General features: G+C 42.2%; 2 protein-coding genes across 24 annotated transcripts in view; one reads left to right on the top strand and one right to left on the bottom strand.

Annotated features, from left to right (window-relative positions):
* Positions 1 to 16,471, bottom strand: part of MCF2L2 (MCF.2 cell line derived transforming sequence-like 2) — a 239,218-nt gene extending 222,747 nt beyond the window's left edge. For 4 of the 6 annotated variants that reach the window (XM_087439947.1, XM_087439955.1, XM_087439956.1 and 1 more), the window contains exon 1: positions 16,324 to 16,466. In XM_087439947.1, coding sequence (XP_087296073.1) covers positions 16,324 to 16,399 — 76 coding nt within the window. In that variant the 5' untranslated portion in view covers positions 16,400 to 16,466. Of the gene's footprint in view, positions 1 to 16,323 lie in introns of all 6 variants that reach the window. The other 2 variants (XM_087439950.1, XM_087439953.1) reach the window with 2 other exon arrangements.
* A 355-nt stretch (positions 16,472 to 16,826) lies between these two features.
* The window catches only part of LOC147915179 (uncharacterized), a 28,208-nt gene continuing 17,141 nt past the window's right edge, over positions 16,827 to 27,893 (top strand). For 5 of the 18 annotated variants that reach the window (XR_015554473.1, XR_015554476.1, XR_015554470.1 and 2 more), the window contains exons 1-6: positions 16,827 to 17,051; positions 17,135 to 17,314; positions 18,576 to 18,735; positions 19,309 to 19,446; positions 20,474 to 20,809; positions 26,171 to 27,562. Coding sequence is in view for 2 of the 18 variants with exons in the window: in XM_087439966.1 (XP_087296092.1) it covers positions 16,827 to 17,051; positions 17,135 to 17,314; positions 18,576 to 18,735; positions 19,309 to 19,406 (663 nt within the window). In the remaining 16 variants the exon portion in view is untranslated. The other 13 variants (XR_015554475.1, XR_015554474.1, XR_015554471.1 and 10 more) reach the window with 12 other exon arrangements.

Genomic DNA, 27,893 nt, shown 5'->3' with positions numbered 1-27,893 from the left:
AAGTGAAATGTGTGCAAAGATTTCTGAACAAATATGCTCCTTGCACTTTTAAAAAAATAACATTGAGAAACTGAAAACAACCTATATGGCCAACATTAGGGCAATATTTAAATAAACTATGGTACAAATACGTAGTGAAAAATTACAACTCCATTAAAATCTTGTTTATGGAGATGTTTTATAATATGTGGAATTGTTTATAATATAATTTAGTTCTAATTTATAGTATATTTTTAAAAGGCAGAATATAACATATAATTATATGTTAATATGTATGATATATATAAAGTGAGATAGATCATATCATTTTAACTATATAAAAATGCCAAAGGAAAAAAACTAGAAGGCCATATGCTCAAAGGATAACTGTGACTATAACTAGGAGATGGAATTGTAGACTTTCTTCTTTGCACTTTTCTGTCTTTTCCAAATACTGGACAACGAACACATTTTTTTTCTGTATTTTTTTGTTTGGTAATGTTTTAAATTTGTTTTTAAACTGACATACAGTATAATTCACTCTTTTTGGTGTACAGTTCTATGAATATTGATGAATGCATGGAGTCATTTAACCATCACCACAATCAGGATACAGAATAGTTCAATCATCACTTTGTAGCCAAACCACCTCCTCCCTACCCCTAACCCCTGGCAAACACTCCATCCCTAGAGTTTTACCTTTTCTGAAAGGCACATAAATGAAATCGTTTAGTATGTACCTTTTGAGTCTGGCATCTTTCTTTTAGCATAATGTATTTCAGATTTATTCATGTTGTCATGCATATCAATAATTCATTTCTTTTTATTGCAGAATATTGCATTCTACAGATGTCCCACAAATTGTTTATCCATTCCCCAGGCGAGGGACATTTGGGTTGTCTCCAGTTTTTAGTGATTAAGAATAAAGCTGCTATGAAAATTCACATACAGATTTTCACGTGACCATAAGTTTTCATTTCTCTTGGGGTAGGATTACTGGGTTGTATAGTAAGTATATGTTTAACTTTGTAAGATGCTGCCAACTGTTTTCCAAAGTGGCTGCACCATTTCACATTCCCACCAACAGTGGGTAAGAGATCCAGGTCCTTCTCATCCTTGCCATGACTTGGTATTGTCATTATTTTAACCACTTTAATAGTGTGCAATTTCCCTGATGACTTCTGACGTTGAGCATATTTTCATGTGCTTATTTTCCATCTGTATATCTTCTTTGGTAAGGTATCCGTTCGATTTTTTTGCCCATTTTTAAATTGGGTTGTTTGTTTTTTATTTACTGTTGAGTTTGAGAATGCTTTATGTATTCTGGATAGAAGTCCTTTGCCAGATATGTGATTCACAATTTTTTTTTCCCCGGTCAGTTGGTTGTTGGTTGTCTTTTCATTTTCTTAACGGAGTCTTTTGTAGAGCAAACATTTTAAATTTTGATGAAGTCCAATTTAACAAATTTTTCTTTCATAAATCGTACTTTTGATGTTGACCTAAGAACTGTCTGTCCAACCAAAGTCACAAAGATTTTCTCCTAGGTTTTCTAACAGATTTCTAATTAGGTTTAACATTTAGGTCCATGATCCATTTTGAATTAATTTTTGTATATAGGGTGAGGTATAGGTCAAAGTTCATTTTTTGTACACAGATGTCCAATTGTTCCAGCACCTTTTGTTGAAATCGCCTTCACACTTTCGTCAAAAATCAGTTGGCCACATTTGTGTGGGACTATTTCTGGATTCTCTATTCTGTTCCATTATTCTACATGTTTATCCTTTTGCCAGTACCACACTATCTTGATTACAGTCATGTGCCGAATAATGATGTTTGGGTCAACAACGGACCACATACACCATGGTGGTCCCATAAGGTTAGTACCATATAGTCTAGGTGTGTAGTAAGCTATATAATCTAGGTTTGTGTAAATACACTCTATGATGTATGCACAATGATGAAACCACCTAGTGATGAATTTCTCAGAATATATCCCTGTCATTAAGTAGTTAGGTATGACTGTACTTTGCTTTATAGTAAGTCTTGAAACTAGGTAGTGTGAGTCCTCCAACTCCATTCTTTTTCAAAAGATTCTGGCTATTGTAATTCTTTGTGCCTATTATCTTGCTTTATAAGTGACCTTTTAGCTGCTTATGAAGTTTAGAATCAACTGATTGATTTCTACAAAAAAAAAAAAAAAACGATAGACTTATGACTGGAGTTGTGTTTAATTTATAGATCAATTTGGGGAGATCTGACATCTTAATATTGACTCTTCCAAACCGTAAATACAGACCATGTGTTATTTTTACAAACAGAGCTTTTAAAGCCCTTAATGAAACATCACATAATGTTCATTTCCCTCTCGTTTCTTCTGCTTCTTTTTTAGATTATACCACAAAGCCATACAAAATGATGAACATGATCTTTCTCTTTAAAATCTGGTTTAGTTTTCCCAAGGTGCTGAGGAAGAAAATGCTCATGCCACACTTGAAGGGCAAAGCAGGTTTGAACAGTGGAATTTTCCTTCTCATCCCTGCACCATATGTCAAGGTCTAAATCCCATTTCCCAGCCTGGGGGAATTTTCCTCCTTATTAAGCAAAGCTTCTTTTGGTTGCTGGAGGGATAAAAATTATAACGGAAACAAAACGGAAGGAAAAGTAGAGGGAGGCAGATGGGGGAGTTCATGAGGCCCATCTTTCTAGTCGAGGTCCTGCACCAGATCTTCCTCACCAGTGGGGGAGAAAAACAGAGGAACCACAGATAAAAAGCCAGGGAAGAAGCCAGTGAAATGGTAAAGGGAAGGGCCTGTGAAACCCCCAGGAGCTGCGGTGACCAGAGGACATTTTAAAAAAATTGATGCCTTCAGCTCATTTCAACGTGTCTGTGTTTTGTGAAACAAGTTGTCAGCAGTGACTCCATTTTCTATTCCGGGCTCCGTCTTGTTAAAAATATGAAACTGTGCTCTTCTGGCTTGCCAAAAGGGAGTTGCTTGCTGAGAAAGGACTTTCTGAAGGACTATGCAAAAATACACTTTTTTCTGGTAACAAGATGTCCTTGAGTAAGCCAATGAACTGTGACATAAATTTACCCTCCCATCATAATTCTTAACAAACAACTGAGGTACTTGTTCTAAGCTCTCCTTTTTGCTAATAAAAAGCTCTGACGTTTACTCCCCAGGGCGACACTTTTCTGGCTGCTGCCAGAACCCATGTTCCCCGACCTGCAATTCTAAGACCCCAAATAAATGCTTTTCTTTTCCCTAGCAGTTGCCTCTTTTTTTTAAGTGGACAGTTTCTAGACCATAAATATCTCCTCTCGCACCTTCAGAAAATTCTCTTGAACCCTCTAATCTTCTGTGTACATGAGTTTTAGGAAATTGAAGAAAAGAGTTGAGTTTCACAACTGACTCAACCAAGTGCAAAAAGTGAGGAAGCAAATGCAGAAGACAGAGAAGTAGAGCGGCCGGGAGACCACAAGACGCGAAACCCCATGAGATGAGGGAGGCACTGGCGAATGATGGCTGACTATGCCTAAAATTTTCCTCCTGGAGCTTAACATGAGGAGCTTAACATCTGCCTCACTTGTTAGACTGTAAGGAGGACATCTTTCATTCCGCCAAGCCCCCAGTACACCTGAGGAGCGGTGCAGGGCGCTGGGGCTATGGCAGTGGAAGCAGCCAGGTTCTGGCCCTCACAGGGCCTATGATCACAGGCAGGGTCATGGCTGCTCCTTGGCACCCCATCCCCAGCACCTGGCCCAGTCCTCAGCTCTGGAGGCCCTCAGTAAATGCTGTTAGTCTTCAACTGGGGGTTAAAGAGAAACAGCCAGAAGGACCGGCCCCTTTCCCCTCAGTGATTGAATTAATTCTAGCTTCCTTGGGTACAAAAAGAGAAAAGGGCTAAAATGAATTTAAACTGATCTGATAATGGATAAAAAACCAAACCAAACAAACAAAAAAACAGACACACAAAACAAAACCAGGGTTAAACAGGATCTGGGATCAGATAACTGGACAAAGGAATCCAGAAGTAACTCTTCTAAGCCAGGCAAGACCAACATGGTCGAACATTTTGGGCACCTGTAGTTTGTCCACCTGTGTATACTTTGTACAGTCACGTGCTGCATAACAATCATTTCAGTCAACGACGGACCGCATATATGATGGTAGTATGGCTGGAAATTATATATGGAGCTGGAAAACTCCTATTGCCTAGTGACATCGTAGCCAGAGTGATGTCATAGCTGTCCTAACATCGGAGCACAAAGCATTACTCACATGTTTGTGGTGATGCTGGTGTAAACAAACCTACTGCACTGCCAGACTAATAAAAGTATAGCACGTACAATTACGTACAGTATGTAATACTTGATAATGATAATAAACGACTATGTTACTGGCTTATGTATTTACTATATTGTACTTTTTATCATTATTTTAGGGTGTACTCTTCCTACTTATTAAAAAAAAATAGTTTACTGTAAACAGTATGATGTGTTACACCAACAGCAGCCTGATACATCTCGTGTTTACCGCGTCTCTTGATTGCATCATTTTGTCTTGTGTTTGATTTAATCTCATGTTGTTTTGTTCATCATTGGCCCCTAGGCATACAAAATCCACCGCTAATGTTGCCAGTAAGGGGCCGAGTCAAGGGATTGACTTAAAAACAAAATTAAAAGGGATTACGGACGACGAAGGTGAAAAATCAGTAATGGTTATTGCTTGCCAGTCAGGCATGTCCCATTCCACCATAGCTATGATCTTTTTTTTTTTTTTTATGAGGTAGATCAGCCCTGAGCTAACATCCACGCCAATCTTCTTCTTTTTGCTGAGGAAGACTGGCCCTGCTAACATCTGTGCCCATCTTCCTCCACTTTATATGGGACGCCGCCACAGCATGGCCTGACAAGCGGTGCATTGGTGCGCGCCCAGGATCAGAACCAGGGCCGCCAGTAGTGGAATGCGCGCACTTAACCGCTACGCCCCGGGGCCGGCCCCCACCATTGCTATGATCTTGAAGAACGAGAACAAAGTGACAGAAGCTGTTAAAGGATCTGCTTCATTGAAGGCAACGAGACTAACAAAAATTTGAGAAGGGCCTATATCAGACACAGAGAAACTTCTAATGACCTTGATTGAAGACCAGACACAGAAGCATATCCCTCTCAGCGCCATGATGATCATGACCAAACCAAAAAGTTAGTTTGCAATGTTAAAAGAAAAGGCTGGACCTGACTACAATATTGAATTTACTGCCAGCTCTGGGTGGTTTAAATGATTCAAGAATATTTACTAATTACATAACATGAAAGTGAGTGGTGAGTCTGCAAAAGCACTGATGTGAAGGCAGCTGAAGAATTTTTGGAAACTCTAGATAAGCTGATTGTGGAGGAAAATTACTTGCCAGAACAAATATTCAATATGCATGAAAGCTCTCTATTCTGGAAACGAATGCCTGAAAGGACTTTCATCTATAAGGATGCCAAGTCAATGGCAGATTTCAAGGCTTTTAAGGACAGGATAACAGTCTTGTATGGGGGCAATGTTGCAGGCTACAAATTGAAACTCTTTGTGATCTGGCACAGTGAGAACCACAGGACCTTGAAGCATATAAAAAAGCACACACTGCCAGTGTACTACAGGAGCAATAAGTCATGGATGACCTAGCTCCTCTTCCAAGATGCCCTCCTGAATTGCTATGCCAGGGAAATGAAGAAGCACTGATTGGAGAATAAGATACCTTTCAAGATTTTGCTTACTGTTGTTAACGCTCCTAGACATTCTCCTTTTATTGGGGATCTTCATCCCAATATTAAAGTGGTGTTTCTCCCTCCAAACACCACCTCTTTGATGCAACCAATGGATCAAGGAGTTAGAGCAGCTTTTAAGGCTTACTACCTGAGGAGGACCTTTGTCCAGGCTATTGCTGCAACTGAGGAAGACACTGAGAAGACACTGATGCAATTCTGGGAGGACTACAACATCTATGACTGCATCAAGAACCTTGCTTAGGCTTGGGGTGATATCACCAAGGAGTATACGAATAGCATCTAGAAGAAGACACTCAAGAGGTTCATCTATGACTTCTAAGGATTTGCCAAGGATAAGGAGGTTGCAAAAATTAACAAGGCCAGTTGAGATAGCAAACAACTTTAACCTGGGTGTGGATGAGGATGACATTGAGGAGCTCCTAGAAGTGGTTTCTGAGGAACTGACTAATGAGGAATTGTTGGAACTGGAGCAGGAATGTACAGCTAAAGAATAGGCAAGAAAAAAAGGAAACTGCAGGAGATGAAAAAGAAGAACCCCCAAGAAAATTCACAGTAAAGGGTTTAGCAGAAGCTTTTGCAGACCTCAAAAAGCTTCTTAAAAAGTTTAAAAACATGGGCCCCAACACCAAAAGGTTTTCATTAGTAGAGAGGAAAGTTCACGGTGCATTTTCTGCTTAGAAACAAATCTGTGATAAAAAAAAGAAACCAAGCAAACCATCATGGAAATATTTCTGAAGAGTGACACCTCCTCAAGAAGAGCCTCAGGCAGGTCCTTCAGGAGGTATTCCAGAAGACACTGTTATTACAGGACATGACAGCTCCATGCATGTTATTGCCCCTGAAGACGTTCCAGTGTGACAAGATGTGGAAGTGGAAGACAGTGATATTGATGATTCTGACCCTGTGTAAGCCTAGGCTAATGTGTGTGTTTGTGTCTCAGTTTTTAACAAAAAAGTTTAAAAAGTAAAAAAAATTAAATTTTACAGTAGACAAAAGCTTATAGAATAAGGATATAAAGAAAATATTTTTGTATAGCTGTACAATGTGTTTGTGTTTTAAGCTACGTGTTATTATGAAAGTCAAAAAGTTAAAAAAAAGTAAAAGTTTATAAAGTAAAAGAGTGACAGTAAGCTAAGATTAATTTATTATTGAAGAAAAAAGATTTTTTTCTTTCTTTTTTTGGAGGGGGTGAGGAAGATTCGGTCTGAGCTAACATCTGTTGCCAATCTTCCTCTTTTTTTTTTTTTTTTTTTGCTTGAGGAAGATTAGCCCTGAGCCAACATCTGTGCCAATCTTCCTCTATTTTGTATACGGGTCGCCACCACAGCATGGCTTAATGAGTAATGTAGGTCTGCGCTGGGGATCCGAACCTGCCCACCCAGGCCGCCAAAGCAGAGCATGCTGGACTTAACTACCATGCCACAGGGCTGGCCCAAAAAAAGATACTTTTTAATAAATTTAGGGTAGCCTAAGTGTACAGTGTTTATAAAGTCTACAGGAGTATACAGTGATGTCCTAGGCCTTCACATTAACTCACCACTCACTCACTGACTCATCCAGAGCAACCTCCAGTCCTGCCAGCTCCATTCATGGTAAGTGCCCTACACGGGTGTACCATTTTTTATCTTTTATACCATATTTTTACTGTACCTTTTCTATGTTTAGATACACAAATACTCACCATTGTGTTACAACTGCCTACAGTATTCGGTAGAGTAACATGCTGTACAGGTTTGTAGCCGAGGAGCAAGAGGCTATAACACATAGCCTAGGTGTGTAGTAGGCTATACCACCTAGGTTTGTGTAACTACACACTATCATGTCCCCACAATGATGAAATAGGCTAATGATGCATTTCTGAAAACATAACCCTGTCACTAAGCGATGCATGACTATATAAGGAATGTCTTAAAGGATATTCCCCTCTGTTTCATAGTTTAGTTGAGCATAGCCAAACATGTGAAACTATTTTAGAACAATGATAAAGTAAAATCAAAATAATTACTTCTAATATGAGATGACAAGGTGGAGAGCGAGCTGGACTGGAAATACGAAACCTGCATGGGCGATTACTGACACCAACCAGTTGGATGACTAAGGGTTTCCACTGACTGGAAGTCCCACGGGAGCCATATGTGCCCTGTCTATCAAAATTCTAGAGCAATCTGAGATGCATTAGTAGAAAGTCCACGTTTACTTAGGCAGCACCTCTGTATATAAATAGCAGTATGGCAAAAGTTACCATAGAGAGGATTCAAGAATTGGGGAGGAGAAAATCAAACAACTCTTTTCTGATTCTGAAATTTTGTAATTGAACTAATGTGACTATAGTCCAGAACAAAGGGGAAGGGATGGTCCTACTTGTGTTCCGCATGGGTAAAAACACATTGGGACACTGTTAGCTGTGAACTGCGTATTTTATGAGGGTCCCTGACAAACGAACAAAATCCAAAGAAGCAAGTCCCTACAGTGAACTACAACACACGAAGAACACTTGAAAGGCTTAATGTTTACTTGAAAAATGGGGCTTGGGAGGCAAAAGAGTTATCCGCAAATACTTCACAGCTGTCCTTAAAAGTGTAAAACTTGCCTGGCATCACTCAATACTCAAGGTCCATTCCAGGGCATAACAAATCATTCATTTATTCAGCAAACATTTATTCTGCATCTCCTTAGAGGGAGGCCCTGTGTTAGGTAACTGTCTAGGACACGAATAAGTAATGAAGAGTCTAGGAGCAGAGATAAGACAAGAACATGAATAACCAACTAAGCATAATAAGAGGGAGAGTACGCGAGAGGCATCATGTGAGTAGAACAAAACCTACTTTGGAATTCAGAAGCAGGAGTCATTATGTCCCACTGGCAGGACCAAAAAATGCACCCGGCGGAGGAGGCACTGAATTGGGCTTGAAAGGTGTGTACTATTTCTGTAAGGAGAAATATACTAAGGGGGCATTCCAGGTGGAGGGAAAGAAGAAGTAAAAGTTTAGAGGAGGGAATCGAGTTGTAAAATACAGTGAGACAAAGCTGAAGACTGAATAGCCCAAGTTGACCAACCATAGGTGTAGAAATATCAAATACTGGGAGATAAGACTAGAAGGGTGCCAAATAGTAAAACAATAGAGCTGGTACTCCTGGCTGCAGAGAATGACTATCTAAGGGTATCATGAAAGGTTCTGGAATACACAAGTGCTGTGTTTTTATTATTCCTTATACAGGTTAGAGGCAAATACAGGAGAGGCAGGAGGCTTGCATGGTGGTCAGTCAGAAGGAAATGAGGCCCAGAAGCAGGTCACAGGCAGGTAGCAGTGGGAATGGACATGAGGAGAGAGACCCGTAAGATATTTCAGAAACAGAATCAACAGGCCCCAGACCTGAATCGTCAAATCTAAGGGACTGTGGACAGAGCAGAAACCCCAGCCGGAGGAGGAACTGGCTGAGGGAGAGAGGTGGTCGAGTGAAGACGGAAGCACAGTGTTGTTACCCAGATGAGTGGCTAGGACAGGACCAGGAGAATGTTCTAACCCACAGTCTTGCTCCAAGCACTTCTCAACCCTTCCTCAACTCACGATCACACCCCTCAGAGGCTGCTCACCAAGGAAATGCCGGAAAAGAACAGTCAAATGCAGACCCAATCCACCCTAACAGAAGCCCCACTGGCTATTCAAGTAACTCTCCATGAAGGCAGGGCCTGTTGCAGGGTTAGAGACCCCCTCAATGAGTTCCCCCAACAGCGGGTCTGAAGAGCTGCCTTATGGTCCCAAGCTTGCCACTTGTTGCCCCTGAAAGCTTGAAAGATGAACTTCCGAAGTCTCAATTTCTTCATTTGTAGGATGGGGATGATAACATATACCCCACCTATTTCACAGGTTTACACAGGAGGAAATAGAATGCTGCAAAGCACACAAATGCGGGGAGTAATTAGAAGTTCTTTGAGAGCAGAAACTACAGCAAATTCACATTGGTACTGTGGGAGATCAAGATTTGGCCACCCTGAAATATATCTCTTTACCTTGATTGCTTTCTCTGAGGGACATTTGACCTCCCCCACTAACTGCCTTAAGAATTTGACATGGTGGCTCCTTCCTGGAACAGATCTTCTATCATGATGGCTATGAAGATAATGTAGGATAGAGGTTACAATAGCAAAGGCACCAAGCCTCTTTTATCAAAAAACTCTGTCTCTCCCTGACCACATTATCTATAGATGACCCAAAAAAGAATTGTCCTCCTGCCCTCTGAAGTCCCAGGCCACTACCCACCCCCAACACGCTCCTCGCCTTTAGCTGCAATACTTAAGTGAGCAGCTTAGACAGAGGGACGAGTTGCTCATTTCTGAGCTTCTCCCATGTATACATGTTATTAAACTTGGTATTATTTTCTCCTGCTAACCTGTCTTGTTGGTTGTTTGGCTAGCCAGAAGAACCTTAAGGGAAAGGGCAGAGGGAGATTCTCCCTCTTCCCCCTACAGTTTTGGCGTAGTCGCCAGGAGCCACACTGGCTGGCAAGTTGCCTTCTCTGGCTTGAAGACCTGCCTTCTCCCTGGACTACTGCATATGATGAGATACGGGAACGCCTGACGAAAGCCGGCAAAAGGTAAGACTTCTTACCACGTCAGCCTCCTGGAATCTCTATCTGCGGAGTCCGGCGGAAGGAAGTGGTGAGAATTTTTTCTCTTTCTAAATTTAGATTGGCAGGAGAAAATATTTGGGAAACTAGTTTCTTGGGCTTTTAGTGACTCTTGGTTTAAATTTGGTAGAGTACTCTTGGTTTTTGATCTTGATCCCTTTTCCTCCCAAAGGTAGTCTCTGTTTTTCTCTCTTGTCTGTGTCTTTTGTTATAAGAAGGAAATACCATAGGGTTGGACGCAGGCATAGGCCCTATAAGCCCGCTGTCCGGGCCGGCCCCACAGACTGGTGAGTTTTCGGGTCTCACCAGACCGGCGTCTACAAACTTTGCTGTGGGTTATTATGCACATGAAGTGAAGGTCATTGCCGAGGGCATCTTGGAAGCCAAAAAGGCCGCAAATTTGGTGGGCGCGGGTCGAGCAGTTAAGAGCCATTAGGGCGCTCGCCACTTTCAGAAGACTCCGGTGACAGGATAAGTTGGGTCACGGAACGGGGTAGATGACACAGGTCCCCCGCCAACTGCAAGAAAATGTCCGTGCAACGACGAGGTACTCTGTAAAGCACACAGTCCCCGACCCCGCGGCACCTCCCCCGCTAGGTATTATTCTGGCTCCAAGAGACCTAAGGCGTGGCTAAAGCTGTCATTGTGCACATAAGAAAAAAAAAAAACCGGATGAGGTTTTTCCTTCTGTCTTGTTCTGTGTCCTGAGAAAACTTGGCTTTGTGACCAGTGAGAATATTCTCCTTGGTCTCCACCATACGGAAGGTGCATTTACCGGGGTGCACCTTGGTGGCCAGTCAAGTAGACTGGGGTTCCGAACTGTCTCTGTCCGGCTGTGCCAAGCTCTCAGGGGAGTCTGAATATCTTTGGGAGTGAATTCTGTGGATCATGGGGGCTACATCATCTGCGCCCTCTCCAGGGACGCCTCTTACGTCCATGGGAAAGATTTATTCTAAGCGTGGAAAGTTACCTCCGGGTCTTTCCTTAAAAAGGCTTATTGGTTTGAGTCACTATTGGAATAAATATACAAATGAAGATCCTACCCGTCAATGGCCAGACGACGGATCCTTTGAATTGGAAAAACTTCTAAATTGGGGAAAAAATATGTTTTGAGAGCTCTCACATATTGCTTAATTGGTACCTAAGAATTAAGGCCAGAAAAAGGAAGGGAAAAATTTGACTAGTCTTAAGACCTTGACTCAGGTTACAATTGAATTGAGAACATGTAAAAGTGTAAGTGTTGATAAGATTATAAAGGTTGGAATGTTTGAGCTAATTTTATACAAAGAGGTTACATCAACTTTGCCTGAGTATGTTTTATTTTTTTATTTTTTTATTTTTTTTTTTTTTAAGATTTTATTTATTTTATTTTTTCCCCCCAAAGCCCCAGTGGATAGCCGTGTGTCGTAGCTGCACATCCTTCTAGTTGCTGCATGTGGGACTCGGCCTCAGGATGAACGGAGAAGTGGTGCCTCGATGCGCACCCGGGATCCGAACCCGGGCCGCCAGCATCGCAGCGCGCGCACTTAACCACCAAGCCACAGGGCCGGCCCTGAGTATGTTTTAAAATGTCTGACTGGGAATGCTTCTCTTGTCCAAAATTAGAAGACCAAGACCTATTGATAAAAATCTTAATGATAATTACGTTTAAAGGTATAAGAGGTGACGAAATTTACATGAAATTTTGTAAGAAAAAAACTGATGTCATTTCTATTACAGAACTGGTTAACAAAAATAGTAATTTAAATGATGGCTAATTTTATCTGAAGTCTTATGAAGTCTTATAGGCAATCTAAATAATTATTGGGAATAAGTAACTAAATAGTTGTGAAAAGGATGAATGTTGGATGAACTTTAAACAATAATTATGTGTTATGGTGGTTACAGCTTCCAAACTCTTTTTGGTGACTTAAAACTTGAGAGTTTTGCTAAGTTTTATGATAAAAATTCTCTGAGTATCATCATTTCCAAATAAGATAAGATATTAGACATTGATTGCTAAATGTACATTTGTCTACTTTTGGCTTTTCATTACAGGAAAACTAAAAGATATTTTGGGTCTATTGGTAAACATGTGTTTTATTAAAAGATTGTACTATAAAGTAATGTGTTTCTAGAAGTTATGAAGTATTTATAAATTTTCCAAGCCACAAGATACTAATGTAAAAGAAAGTTTATAATTGTTTACTTAGTTTTTACTTACAAATTAAGGTTTCTAAGGGTTAAAATTTCTAATTAATATATGTGATTGAAGCTACTAAAAAAATTAAGAAAAATATGTCTGTGTACAAGGAAAGTAAGATGTATAAAGGTACAAAGAATGGAAATATTTTGTTTGGTTAAGAAAGATAAATTTGTCCTCAAGTACTAGGAGGGAAAAGAAAGACATGGGACAAATTCTGAATGTAAAAAGAAAGTTATAGAAGGTTTGTGGAAGAGGAATTCTGGAAAAGGAGTTTTATGCATGGTCAAGTTGGCTAAGATTGAAATGAATTTAATTAAGTAAATGAGTTTTAATAGCAGAAATAAGCTGGTGCAAAATTAAAATTTGGTCTTCTGTCTCTTAAAAGGATAATTTGCTTAAACTTGATAAAGAGGTTACAAAAGATTTTTCTTTACCTTTGAGTAAGTCTACCTAAAAGACAGAAAAAAAACCTGTTAAAATAATTTAAATAAGTAAAGAATGTCACTTATCTGGCAGGTACAAGGAACCTCGAAATATTTTGGGGAACCTCGGAAGAGAGGAATTCACCCAAATCTGTAGGTATTACAGGCAAAGTCTGATGACAAAATCCTTGGCTTGGCTTTCCTGGCCTCGAGAGGCCTTTGAAGTTCAATCTGAGATTCCTTATAAAAAGTTCCAGCAAAGCAGATTTAAAAGAGCCTACGTGATCAATTGCTGTTCTTGCTGTACTTATGTAAATAATTGGGCCAACTCTATTGGAACTAGACTTATTTTGCAAACTAGTAAGTTTTAATTTGGCTATCTTAATAAAAATGAGGGTGATTTTAGAGAGAAAAATTATATTTCAGTAAAAACTATAGTATACATTTGCGGATATTAGATCCTAGTTTTGTTAATTGTTTTTTGAGGTTTTTGTTTTATATCTGTTGACTAGACTGGATCCTGATTTCTTCTAGTCTCCTGAAACATCTGGCTACAGATATCCAAGCTAACGTTTTTGATTTTTTCCATCATTTTCATTTGAAATCACTGAAAACTGAACCTGCCCTTTTTCCTGAAGCCTTACATACTGAAGCTGATGGACTTGATATAAACTTAAGAGATGACCTGACAACACTATCAGAGACATTTAAACTGCAAAAGATGCTTTGACGCTGACATCTAAAACCTTAACTGGCTGTCCTCTAACTCAGAAACTGCTTTACAACTTGCTCCAACCATTAACCTTGTTTTTCTTTTGTTTACATAGAAATGTTTCTATTAAATACTTGATTGCTTGCTTCCACAATATAGGCGTAACCCGAGAGCCCACCTGCATCACCACCTTCCAAAATGAACTTAATTGAACTGATCTATTATCAGGACTAAGAAATGTGTTCAGTGAGATGAAACAATCTACCAACTCAGCTTCTGGACTATGAAACTTCTTTAAGTTTCAAAAGGACTGTGAAACTTTTAGTTTCAAAGGCAGGACTGTGGGAGATCAAGATTTGGCCACCCTGAAATATATCTCTTTACCTTGATTGCTTTCTCTGAGGGACATTTGACCTCCCCCACTAACTGCCTAAAGAATTTGACATGGTGGCTCCTTCCTGAAACAGATCTTCTATCATGATGGCTATGAAGATAATGTAGGATAGAGGTTACAATAGCAAAGGCACCAAGCTTCTTTTATCAAAAAACTTTGTCTCTCCCTGACCACATTATCTATAGATGACCCAAAAAAGAATTGTCCTCCTGCCCTCTGAAGTCCCAGGCCACTACCCACCCCCAACACGCTCCTCGCCTTTAGCTGCAATACTTAAGCGTGCAGCTTAGACAGAGGGACGAGTTGCTCATTTCTGAGCTTCTCCCATGTATACATGTTATTAAACTTGGTATTATTTTCTCCTGCTAACCTGTCTTGTTGATTGTTTGGCCAGCCAGAAGAACCTTAAGGGAAAGGGCAGAGGGAGATTCTCCCTCTTCCCCCGACAGTATCCTGGATGTTAGAGCTGACTACAGAAGGAGAGGAGAAAAGTGGGCAAGAAAATATCATAGCCTGGGACCCACAGGCAGCCTGGCGTTAGCCAAGGAATACTGCCTACCAGATCTTCGAGAAGACCCTCAGCCAGAGAAACAGGAGGGACCCTAATAATCATGCAGGTCTATCTCTTCGTTTAACAGATGGGAAGCTTCACCCTGAGACAGGCCCAGTGATCTTCCCAAGATCTTTAGAGGCAGAGGGCCCAGGGATAGGACTAGTAACATAGTCACAGTTTGGACGGTGTTCTTACCCACATTATCTTACAAACAGCCTTTGAGCCAGGTGGGGAAGGATTATTAAAATTTCCATTATTCAGCTTGAGGTTGAATGCCTTCTCCAGGAAAGGATTCAACTCCAGATGGTCATACCCCATTCTCTGCTCTTTCCCTACACCACAACTTCACGCACAGGCTGGTATTCAGCACTATCATTTCAGCATTCACTATATTTCAAACTCCAAATTCTGTTTCATTTCATCCTGCCTGCAGCAATATTTCACATTCAGCCTTCCCCGGTAGGATTCAATTGACCTTTTGTCTTAAAGAAAAACCAGTTCAGTGGCCACATTTGGCACCAGAAACATTTTTTTAAAACTGAATCATCAAAATTGGGCCTTCCCATATAAATCGTCTTCACAAAGTATATCCCCACATGTGTATCATTCAAGATACCTATCATTATTGCACTAAACACACTGGACTAGGGTGCTCAAAGAGTTATGAGGGCTCACTAATTGAAGCAATATTTAACATATAAATACCAAGAATGCAGTTTTAACAAAGAGGTGGAACTATGAGGTAAAAACTTCCTGACGTTATCAATGGAAACTGATTTGCATTCATGGAAGGGTCTCAAAGTGAACTGAGCAACCAAGACAATTATCCTGATAATTATGGCCATCTGCATCCAAATGCTCTGAACCTAAATGTGTTGTTTATTTGGGGAGGTCCCGGGAATGGGTGGAGGAAGAAAATGCTAAGATGGAATTGCCTTGCCACTGTCCGAATGTCAGCTTTACTTTACAGGGCCTGTCTTTCCACCACGGCCCTTATTTCAGGAGCAAAGCATGCATGTTTTGCTCCCCTTTTGTAACTCATGGGAGAGGATTAAAATTGCTCAGTCTCCTGGGGCCTGCAGAGGTCTTCACTGGGGTTCAGAGGAGTGTGCCGACACCCCCAGGCAGTACTTCTAACAGGCCTGGGAGGCAGACTGCGCAGCGGCCCTCTAATGTAACCCGCATTTCCCTACGCTACCTTGTAAACAAGCCTCCAGTGGTCTGGCAGTAGTAGGCTCCACTGGAAAGCACCGGCATTCGTCCCTCAAGAGCCCTCTCCTTTCTCTTTATCGTGTAAACTACGACACCACTCCCCACCCCCACCCGCGGTCAGAGGGGGTAACGGACTGTAACAGCCCAGTAGCCCTCCGTTTCGGGCTCAACAGTCTTGCCAACTGCCTGGTGAAGGCACCTGCCCCACGGCTTGGCCCGACTCTGCAGATGTGGGGGACCCCAGGGTCGCGAACGCCGCGCCCCAGGGACGCCTGTCACTCGCCCCCCCAGCAGCATCTGAGGCAGCGAGGCCGAGAGGCTGGGCACGCGCCCCACGGCCTTCCAGGGAGGGCGCTGCCCCTGGGCTGCGGGTGAGGGCAGGGGGGAGACGAGGCCCCAGAGTCTATGTCCCCACCCTCCATTAATAAAGCGCAAGAGAAAAAAAAGGAAGCTTCATTTACCGACATGAGTGATCACTGTGGCCAGTTGCCGGGTGAGCTCCTGGGGGGCCATTTCTTCTTTTAACCAAAATAGCATTTCACCGAAAAACCACTCAGTATAAACAAAACAGCGACACAAAACTGTTTCAACTGCTGCTATGGATGATTTTTAAAAGGCATCTCCTCCCGAGGATGCTCTGCCCTCACACTCTTCCTCGCTCTCTTCAGGCACAAAACGAGAGTCACTTCCAGCCAAGGCCAGCTCTCCCGGGCCGCTCGCCTAGAGGAGGCCAGGCACGCCCTGCAGGGAATTAATTTAAAGATTAAGTCGGGCAGCTTTCCCAACGTAACGTCTGGCTTTGAGAGAAGGAAATGAAAGTTCTGGAGGTGAGAAAAGCAAGTCGCCCCAATCTTGCTGTACCACAGCATTGGGCTTCCCGGGCCGAAGGAGCGCATGGGTTTCTGGATTTGTGGTCCTGGGCCGTCGGGTCTCTGGTACGCCTCCCGGAGCGTCAGGATGAAGGATGCTCGGCCGAGCGCAGGATGAGCGCGGAGGCCGCGTGTGCAGAGGGCGGAGATGCCGCGGCTCCCGGCGCCAGGGGCTCCTCCGCGCCGCCCACCACGCCCCGAGGCGCGCCCGGCGCCTCCGGCCTCCACGCCCTCCTCTCCCCGCCTCCGGGTGGCGCCGGGGGTTCGCGGGGAGAAGCGCACGCGCCGGAGCGCCGCCCGTTTTCGCAGGCGATGGGGAGGTAAGTTGCGCCCCTTCCCCAGCCGGGGAGCTCGCGCTCCGCCCCTCGGAGTGGGGGCGGCTCACAATCTGTGTTTGGAACAGGGGAGAGGAGACTGCATCTTACGCGCTCTCGCCGGCACCGGGGTTCTGAACGCCAGACGCGCGCCTTCCGGGCCCGCCACTCGTCCTTCCCCGCCAGGTGTCTGCGGAGAGGCTGAGGCGCGAATGAGGCTGACTGGGAGAGGTGCTGCCATCCGGCCAGAGCCCGGAAAGGAGGGCTGGGTGAGGCTCTGCTGCTCGCCCCTAAATTCTGACTCCGGGCCAGGGGGTTGGGGGCGGCGAGCTGTTGCAGAGGGGTGGGGCGGTTGGATTTTGTTACCCCCTTAGAGGTTGTCTCACGCAGTTATCGGCGTCCACTGGACACACCGGCACTTGGAGCCGGGAGCTCGGGCTGTGCACGGACAGGGCTGGGCACGCTTGTGCGCACTCACGTCTCCACCGTGTGGGCCTTTTCCTTTGTGCGCCTCTCCCGTGCGCCACTGCTCCGTCGGCCGACTGTCAGGCGCGCTAGTGCTCCGTCCTGGAAAGGCTCTGGCACAGGCCCCGCGCGGGCCCTCCTCCCCATCAGCCCCAGGAGCGTCTTCTCCAGCACCTATCCGGCGGTAGACGCTGTCCCGCAGCTTCCTTAGGTGGCTCCAGATGCTACCTGACGGGCAGCAAAAGACTAAGCCCGTTCAGCAGAGCTCCACGGGGAGAGCCTGAGCAAACGCGAATCTGGTCAGGTTGTCCCTCAATCCATTCTGCAACCGGGAACCCTGAATATCCGGAAGTGCCAGGACCGCCCTTTACCAATGCCAGCAAGCTCAGCTCTCCTCTTCTGACAGGTAAAAAGCCAAACCCCAAACACCCTGAATCCAATTTCTAGTAGTAGCCGCTCATCCCAGGGGCTTAGGGGCATTTAAAAATGCTCTCTGTAACAATTGTGAGCTATGGTTACGAGATGATGTTAGTCCACCTGCCACGTGAGATTCCTGTGGAAGTCCCTCCCACCTGTGAGGTGTGGTCACTTCGCGCTCTGCCTGCACAAGCGGAGCAACTACTTTCATAGCAGGCTTTTGAGAGAGATTCAGAAAAGGGTTCAAGACCCGAAGGAGTAAGACAGCTTTGGATGGTGTTTCCATGGTGGTTTCTGCCTCATTCAAGGATCACAAGTATTTTTGAGAAACCAAATGAGGTGTTTTCCTGTTGGTAGTAGTCAGAAGCTTGGTGCCCAGTCAGAGCCAATGGTGAGTTTTGGTCGCTAGAAACCAGCACATTGCTAAGGAGACTGATGGTGTGGGGCATTCTGGACTTTGCAGATCCAGTGAGCTCAGCTTCCTGGATAAGGCCGGGTCCTTATGGGTGAGAATCAGGAAAAGAATGGAAAGGGGGAAGGGGGAGAGCAAGAGAAGGCAGGAGAAGCTGATGAATAGGAGTGAGGGAGAGTATGAAAGAGACAGAAAGGAAATAAATCACACTCACAGCACTGCTCTCCTTTCCTAAGGTCTGTACCTTCAGAATCTTCAAAGGTTTCCATGGAGATGAATTCCTGAATTTATGGCAAGATGTAGCAGGCAGCGCCGGTCCTCAGAAACCAGTTCTGTCCCCTGTCTCTAACACACGCTGTCCCAGGGCCTCCACTGCTTCACCTGGGCCATGTGGGGGTAGGTCTGTGATCTCTGCATTCCCTCTTCTAGTTCTGATATCCTGTAACTGTAACTAAGAAGAAATGACCACATAGTGTTCAGTAGCCCGTACCTCCTTGTTCCTCCAAGAAAACAGTCATTGTCTCCACTGCACTTGTGAATATGGACATGCTCCATGTCTTCTCCCCTTCCTCTCCACCCTCCTCCCTTCCATGCCTTCTTTTCTCTTTCCTAATTATGATCTATTTCCTGTCTCTAACAAATAATATTGCTTCAATATATGGCAAAATCAAGGAACAAGCCAGAATAGCCTGTCTCCCTCTCCGGTGAATTAACTACCAGTCAGTGACATCTATTGAACATCAGTTATATGCCCAGGGTTGTGGTAGGCAGTGTCAAGTACAGCAGCTGCCACCACCATGCTCTGTGACTGCTCTGTGCCTGGTATGATGGTAGGCATTTCCCAAATTTTCCATTTAAGCATCACAATAATGTTTTAAGGGCTTTAGTCTTGTTTTACAGATGCTGCTGGTACAAGGACCAAACTGTGTATTATTAATCTTATGCATCTAGACCATTCTCTGCCTTCAGGTAAAGATTTGCATGAGCTTGGAAAGAAAAACCATCCTCCAAGCGCTGCCAACATAGATTCCACCTCCCTGTTGGTAGACTATCAGCACTGCCTCTGACAATGAAGAGAAAGACAAAGGACCCACTTGTGTGCCGCAGGTAAGGGTGAGGGATGCCTGGGGCACCACTGGGGCCATCCAGTTTAGTCTAAATCAGTGGTTCTCAAACCAGCAGAATCATCTGGAAATACGGGTGATTTTTTTTTTTTCCCCAATACAGATTCCTGGTTCCCACCTCTAGAGATTCTGATTCAGTAGTGTGGGATAGAGCCTGAGAATTTGCATTTTTAACAAGTCCTCAGGAATACTGATGCTACTGGTCCTGGGACCACAGTTTGAGCACCACTGGTGTAGAGCAGGGCTCTTAAAACTTCTTGGACTGCAAACCACAGTATAATATAAATTTTACATCGCGACACAGTAGACATACATACACATAATTAAAAGTTGTACGGAATAGTTTTTTCCCTTACAACGTGTAAAGCCCTGAAATATTTTCCATTCTCTTTCATTTTTTTAACAGTGGTCCAAATTGGGGAAATTTGCATTTGGGAAGTATGGTGTTGTTGTTATGGAAGAAAATGTCCTATTCTTTTAGAGATGTATACTGAAGTTTTTAGGGATGAAATGTCATTGTCTGTAATTTAAACTACCTTAGCAAACAGAATAAATGAGATAAATACTGGAAAATATTAAAATTGTTAAATCGAGGTTCTATATGGGTTATTTTACTATTCTCTTTACTTTTCTGCTTGTTTAAAACTTTTTCATAATAAAACGTTTTTTAGAATGATTGTTTGGACCTACTGAATTGATTTTATGACCCACGAAGCAGTTGCTGCAAGCAGTTTGAAAAACACTGTGCTAAGGCAGAGCAGAAGAAAAAAGAAAGAGAAGAGGAAGCGAGATGATGGAGAACAGGAACTAGGGGGGGAATGTGACAGGAGATAGAGAATAAAGTAGGTAGAGGTGCACTGCGAGAGGTGGCAGGGGTTACCACAAAGGCCTCAAGATAATGCCCCTCTAAAGGGCCTCTCCTTACACACCCACTCTGCTTTCACTGTCTTCCCCATTGGACTTAGCCTACTTGTCAGGGAAAACCTTATTCACCTCTGTAAACCCCACAGCTCCCGGGTGAAGCCCAGAATGAGAGAACATCCCTCAGTCAAAGCCTCTCGTTTACCAGAGGACCTGGACCTGCCTCAACATTGTGATGGTGCCTCTTTCCCCCAGTGCCGCCTGCTAGGATAACCCTCGCTGAGTTGGGAGCCCAGCTGCTCTAATGTGAAGGACCAGACTGGGGTCCTTGTCTAAGGGAGTCATACAACATACCACCTACTGCACAGTTGACTGGATAGGTGAACCCAAGAAGTGAAAAAGTCACCTGAGCTCACCCCGTGCTGACAGTCATTCACTGCTATCTTTTTCCTGAAACCAGGTGCCCCCCTGGCAGAGGGCTGCATGTGAGTATGCAACACAGTGGGGTGGGGAGGGGTGGGCAGCACACTTGCCTCTACTTCTGCACTTCCACTCTCCTCTCCCATATATGTCCTTTCTCAATGTTAATCTATTGTCACAATAATGCGTTTTCTTTGTAGAAGATACTAGCAAAGTACAGAAAACTGTAAAGAAGAGGTAGGAAAAAGGAAGGCTGGAGAACTGATCATAATTCTACCACCTCCAGGCAAAACCACTGGGGATTTTAAATTTTTATTTCATGTATTATTTTTCAGTAATAGACTATTTTTTAGAGCAGTTTTAGGCTTGCAGAAAAATTGAGCAGAAAGTACAGAGAATTCCCATATACCCATTCTCCTTCAAAACAGTTTCTCCTATTATTAACATCTTACATTAGTGTGATACGTGTTACAATTGATGAACCAATAGGGATACATTATTATTAAGTAAAGTCTATATTTTACATTAAGGTTCACTCTTTCTGTTGTATAGTTCTATAGGTTTTGACTAATGCATAATGTCATGGATGTATCCACCATTACAGTATCATGCAGAATAGTTTCACTGCCTTAAAAATCCCCTACACTCCACCTATTCATCCTTCCCTCCCCTCAAACTTGGAACAACCACTGATCTTTTTTCTGTCTCTGGAGTTTTGCCTCTTCCAGAACGTCATATCATTGGAATCATACAGTATGTAGCGTCTTCAGACTGGCTGCTCTTACTTAGCAATATGCATTTAAGGTTCCTGTATGTCTTGTTACAGCTTTATAACATGTTTCATTTTATCACTGAATACTATTCCTAATATTCCGTCGTCTGGAGGTACCACAGTTTGTTTATCCATTCACCTGCTGAAGGACATCTGATTGTTTTCAGTTGGGAGCAATTATGGGTAAAGCTACTGTAGACGTTCATGTACAGGTTTTTACGTGGGCATGTATTTTCAACTCGTTTAGGTAAATACCTATGAATGCAATTGCTGGATTATGTGGTAAGACCATGTTTACCTTTGTAAGAAACTACAAACTGTCCTGTAAAACCGTTTCCATTCCCACTAGCAATGAATGAGAGTTGTTATTGCTCCACATCCTAACCAGCATTTGGTGTTGTCAGCGTTTTGGATTTTGACTGTTCTAATAGGTATGTAGCGATATCTCATAGTAGTTTAAATTTGCAATTACCTAATGACATATGATGGTGAGCAACTTTTTGTATGCTTATCTGTACATCTTCTTTGGTAAAGTGTCTGCCCACTTTTTAATTAGGTTGTTTGTTTTCCTATTGTTGAGTTTTTAAGAGTTCTTTGTATATTTTGGACACAAGTGCTTTACCAGATATGTGATTTGTGGGTATTTTCTCCCAGTCTGTGGCTTGTCTTTTCATTCTTTTAACAATGTCTTTTGCAGAGCAGAAGTTTTTAATTTTAATGAAGAACAGTTTATCAGTTTTATCTTTCATAAATCATGCTTTTGGTGTTGTATCTAAAAGTCATTGCCAAACCCAAGTTCACCTAGATTTTCTCCTGTGGTTTTCTTCTAGAAGTTTTATAGTTTTGTATTGTACAATTAGGTCTATGATCTATTTTGAGATAATTTTTGTAAAAGGCATAAGGTTAGTGTCTAGATTCATTATTTTGCATGTGGCTGTCCACTTTTTCCAGCACCACTTATTGAAAACTATCTTTTTTTCCTTGAATTGCCTTTGCTCCTTGGTTTGTATCAGAGCACTTTATTCTGTTCACTTGATCTATTTGTCTATTCCTTCACCAACACCATGCTGACTTGATTACTGGATAAGACTTTCCATGGTCAGTGTGTATGTATATGTATATGATGTATGTGTGTTTTATTAGATTTTGTTATCAGTGTTATTTCATAAATAGAATTTGGAAGCTTTCCTTCGTTTTCTGTGCTCAGGACAGAATCAATAGCAACTAAATCATCTGTTCGTTAAAGTTTCTCAATAGAATTCTCCTGTGAAATAATATAGGCCTGGTGCTTTTGTGCATGGAGATGTGGAAAATGCAGTTCTCTGACAACATCTATTTCTTCTGTAGTAACTGGTCTCCTTAGAATTTCTGTCTTGCCTGGGATGTTTTGATAAATTATGTTGTCTTGGAATTTCATCCAGGTTTTCAAATTTATTGCATAGAATTGAGTAAAGTAATTCCATACAACTCTATTAATTTTTTTCTGTATCTGTAATTACTTCCCCTTATTTTGTATTTTGATTGTTGAATAGGCTAGCCAACTATCTATTTTATTGTTGCTTTTTAAAATATTATATTTATTAATATTCCCATTTATATTCTCTAATTTATGAATTTCTTCTTTTATGCTTTGTAATTCCTTCCTTCTTCTTTCCTTGGGATTACTTTGTTAATTTCTGATTAAAAAATTAGGGGCTGGCCCAGTGGCATAGTGGTTAAGTTCACACACTCTGCTTTGGCGACCCAGGGTTTGTGGGTTTGGATCCAGAGTGCGGACCTACACGCCACTCATCAAGCCATGCTGTGGCAGTGTCCCACAAACAAAATAGAGGAAGATTGGCACAGATGTTAGCTCAGGAACCATCTTCCTCAAACAAAAATAGGAAGATTGGCAACAGATGTTAGCTCAGGGCCAATCTTCCATAAATAAATAAAGAAATAAGTAAATTAAATAAATAAGTAAATAAAGTAAATAAATAAAAATTAGAAAATTTTAATTGGAAATTTAATTTATTTTTACTTTGTATTTTCTTTTGAGCACTGATTTCAAGTATCTACAGGCCCTAATATGCAATGCTTCATCTATTTTTATTTTTAAAATATTTTGGGACTTCCAGTTTCCAGTTCAGCATGAAAGAAGCTTGGAAGTTGCCACTCCATACTAACAACAAGTAAAAGGCTGAAGAAACTGAAAAATCAACATCTCTTAGTCCATAAGAGACATGAGGTCACAGGGCAAACCTCTACCCCCAAATTGGAAATACCAACAGGCAAATACAGAGAATCACAACTTACTCACAGAAACCCACAAGTAGCAGCCTCTGCAGGAACTAGTAGGGAAACCTGAACTGTAATTGATGAATTGCTGGAGGCTCAGTGTGGAAAAATCTGAGAGATTAAAAACTCCAGGGGGATCCAGTCATGGAGAGGTGAGGACACTTTTGTGAGTTTTACGTCCAGGAGCTGTACCACGTTCTCACAGTGAGTATCAGTTCTTCCCAACTTGATCTATAGATTCAATGCAATCCCAATCAAAATTACAGCAAGTTATTTTTGTGGATATTGAAAAACTGATTCTGAAGTTTACACAGAGGGACAAAAGACCCAGAATAGCCAACACATAAAATTGAAGAGGAACGAAGTTGGTAGAATGACACACTACCCAACTTCAAGACTTAGTATAAAGCTACAGTAATCAAGACAGTGTGGTATTGGCAAATGAATAGACAAATAGATCAATGGAACAGAATATAGAACCCAGAAACAGACCCACATAAATACAGTTAACTGAACTTTGACAAAGGAGCAAAGGCAATACAATGGAGCAAAGATAGTCTTTTCAACAAATGGTGCTGGAACAACTAGACATCCGCATGCTAAATAATGACTCTAGACACAGACTTTATACCCTTCCCAAAAATTAACTCAAAATGGATCACAGACCTAAATGTAAAACACAAAACTATAAAACTCCTGAAGATAATATATGAGCAAATCTTGATGACCTTGGGTTTGGTGAAGACTTTTTAGGTACAACACCAAAGGAATGATCCATGAAAGAAAGAATTGATAAGCTGGACTTCAATAAAATTAAGATTTTCTGTGATGTGAAGGAGACTATCAAGAGAATAAAAAGAGAAGTTAAAGACTGGGAGAAAATATTTACAAAAGACATATTTGCTAAAGAACTGTTATCTAAAATATACAAAGACCTCTTAAAACTCAACAATAAGAAAACAAACAACCTGATTTTACAAATGGGCCAAAGACCTTAACAGACACCTCACCAAAGAAGATATACAGATGGCAAATAAGCATGTTGAAAAGATGCTCCACATCATATGTCATCAGGGAAATGTAAATTAAAGTGACAATGACATACCACTACACACCCATTAGAATGGCCAAAATCCAAAATACAGCACCAAATCCTGGTGAGAATGTGGAACAACAGGAATTCTCATTCATTGCTGGTGGGAATGCAAAATGGTACAGCCACTTTGGAAGATAGTTTGACAGATTCTTACAAAACCAAACGGTGCTCTTACCATACAATCCAGCAATCATGCTCCTCGGTATTTATCCAAAAGAGTTGAAAACTTAGGTCCACACAAAAACCGGCACATGGATGTTCATAGCAATTTTATCCATAATTGCCAAAATTTGGAAGCAACCAAGGTGAATGAATAAGTAAATTGTTGTACATCCAAACAATGGAATATTATTCAACACTAGAAAGATATGAGCTATCAAGCCATGAAAAGACATGGCAGAAACTTATAATTAGTAAGTGAAAGAAGTAAATCTGAAAAGACTGCTTACTGTATGATTCCAAACTATATGACATTATGGAAGAGGCAAAATTATAGAGACAGCAAAAAAGATCATTGGTTTCCAGGGGTTATGGGAGGAGGGAGGAATGAATACGCAGAGCACAGAGGATATTTAGGGCAGTAAAACTACTCTTTATGATATTATAATGGTGGACATATATCATTATAAATTTTTCCAAACTCATAAAAGTACACAAGAGTGAACCCTAATGTAAACTATGGACTTTCAGTGATTATGATGTGTCAATATAGGTTATCAACTGTAACAAATGTACCACTTTGATGGGCGATGTTGATAATGGGGGAGGCTATGCGTATGTGGGGCCAGAGGATATATGGGAAATCTCTGTATTTTCTCAATTTTGCTATGAATCTAAAACTGCTGTAAAAAATAAAGTCTACAAACCTGCAACTAGAAGATAAATAAGTTCTGGAGATCTAATGCACGGCATACTGATTATAGTCAACAATACTGTATTATATACTTCCGAGTTGCTAAGAGACTAGATCTTAAATGTTCTTATCACAAAAAAGAAATAATTATGTGACATTATAGAGATGTTAGCTAGCACTATGATGTTGATCATATTGCAATATGTAAATGTATCAAATCAACACGTTGTACACCTTAAACTTAACACAATGTTGTGTCAATTATAATCTCAGTTTTTAAAAATAGCATTAAAAAAACATTGTCTTAAAAATTTCTGTAATTTCTGTTTTGAGATGATTAAGAGAATAATTTTTTAATACATGTTTTTCACGTTATTGAAAACATAAATTTTTGTATTCTTCTTATCCCACAACCCTTTATATCCTAGGACAGCTCCCCTCCCTACTTCCCCTCAGAGGCTCTAAAGACTAAAGGTCATGGAGGATTCCTTGTCCTGGAGCCTGCAGAGAGAAAAAAAACCCACAGACCACAGGAGGACACATCTATCTGGCACCCAGGGGGCCTAAGGAGACAGGACAGAGCAGACCCCCTCCGTATTAGGCTCGGAACCCAGGGGGCGGAGGAATGGCCACGCCCCCCGCGGGCACGCGGCCCGATTGGCCAATCGCCGCCATGACGCACTGCTCTGTTCTTTGATTGGTTTTAGCGGCGACGCCCCCTCCCGAATTCCTCTCTTGGATTGGCCTATTTCTTGGTTCTGACCTAGAAGGTGGCCAGAGGAGGACAAAAGACTACTATACGGAATGGAGGGATGATTTGGGTGACGTTTGAGACGCAGCCGCTCTTCAACAAGCAGCCGAGCCCTGGGGGCATGGCGGCGGCCTCTGTGGTGTCGGTGCTGCTGGTGGCGAGTGAGGAACTGGTGGGAGCGTCTCTCCCGAGCCCGCTGCCGCCGTCGAGGTAACGGTGGGTGTAGGGGCGGTGGCGTTCCTGCCCAGGGGCGGTGTTTGGCCCGCCTGAGCGGTGAGAGGTGCGGAGGGACCTAGGGTCGAGGAGGAGGAGGGGAACAAAAGGAAAGAATCTGCTTGACAGAGGATTTTGCTTTCAGTTCCATCTCCGATAGGGAGTCCTCCTACACTCAGCCCTTGTTTCTGTTCCCCCTCCCTACTTTCATCTTTTTTTTTTTTTTTTTTTTAAGATTTTATTTATTTTATTTTTTTCCCCCCAAAGCCCCAGTGGATAGTTGCATGTCGTAGCTGCACATCCTTCTAGTTGCTGTATGCGGGACTCGGCCTCAGGATGAACGGAGAAGTGGCGCCTCGATGCGCACCCGGGATCCGAACCCGGGCCACCAGCATCGCAGCGCGCGCACTTAACCACCAAGCCACAGGGCCGGCCCCCTACTTTCATCTTTAAGCGCGCTGTTTGCCTCAGTTTCTCCGGGATGGGGGGAGTGGAGCTGGGCCTGCCGTCGCCGTCCTCCATGCTCCCCTCGCCATGGGGGCGAGAATAGGGTTGGCAGATTTAGCAATAAAAATAGAGGAGGCTAGTTAAATTTAAATTTCAGATAAACAACAAGTAATTTTTTAGTACAGTTATACCCCGACTGTAAAGTAAAATTTAAATATAAAACATTATTATTTGCCTGAAATTTAACTGGGCGTCCTGTGTTTTTATCTGGCAACCCTAGGCAAGAATAACATTTGTAGACCTCCTAACGATTGGCAGTGTGCTTTCACAGCTCTCCTTGTGTGGGCAGCGTTGTTGTAATCCATGTTCTAAAGAAACACAAAGGGACTTGCCCAAGGTTATGCAACTGGTAAGTAATGGGGTCCCTATGCCTGAATAGCCCATTTCAGTTCTGCTGTGCCTCATCAGGTATGCAATTCAAAGAAAGATTCCGGGGGAGTTCTTTCTCATTGTTGGAATGAATCTCGTTAAACAAAAGCAAATTTATCTCTCAGAGGGCTGGAGAGTTAGTTTATATTCAAGTTCTCCACTATGGCATTTACTTAATTTTGGGGGGAAGAAATAACTGTACTAAACTGTCAAAGAATATTGATATACTCTGTGATGATGAAAGTATGTTTTATATGTTAATATACAGTGACATATCATTTGGCTTTGATGACAGTGGACATGGTTGTATT

Source organism: Ceratotherium simum, chromosome 15 (assembly GCF_057802395.1).
Source record: "Ceratotherium simum simum isolate JZ-2026a chromosome 15, ASM5780239v1, whole genome shotgun sequence".
Taxonomy (NCBI): Eukaryota; Metazoa; Chordata; class Mammalia; order Perissodactyla; family Rhinocerotidae; genus Ceratotherium; species Ceratotherium simum.
Note: the sequence above shows the minus strand (reverse complement) of the source record. Positions and strands in the feature narration are given on the sequence as shown.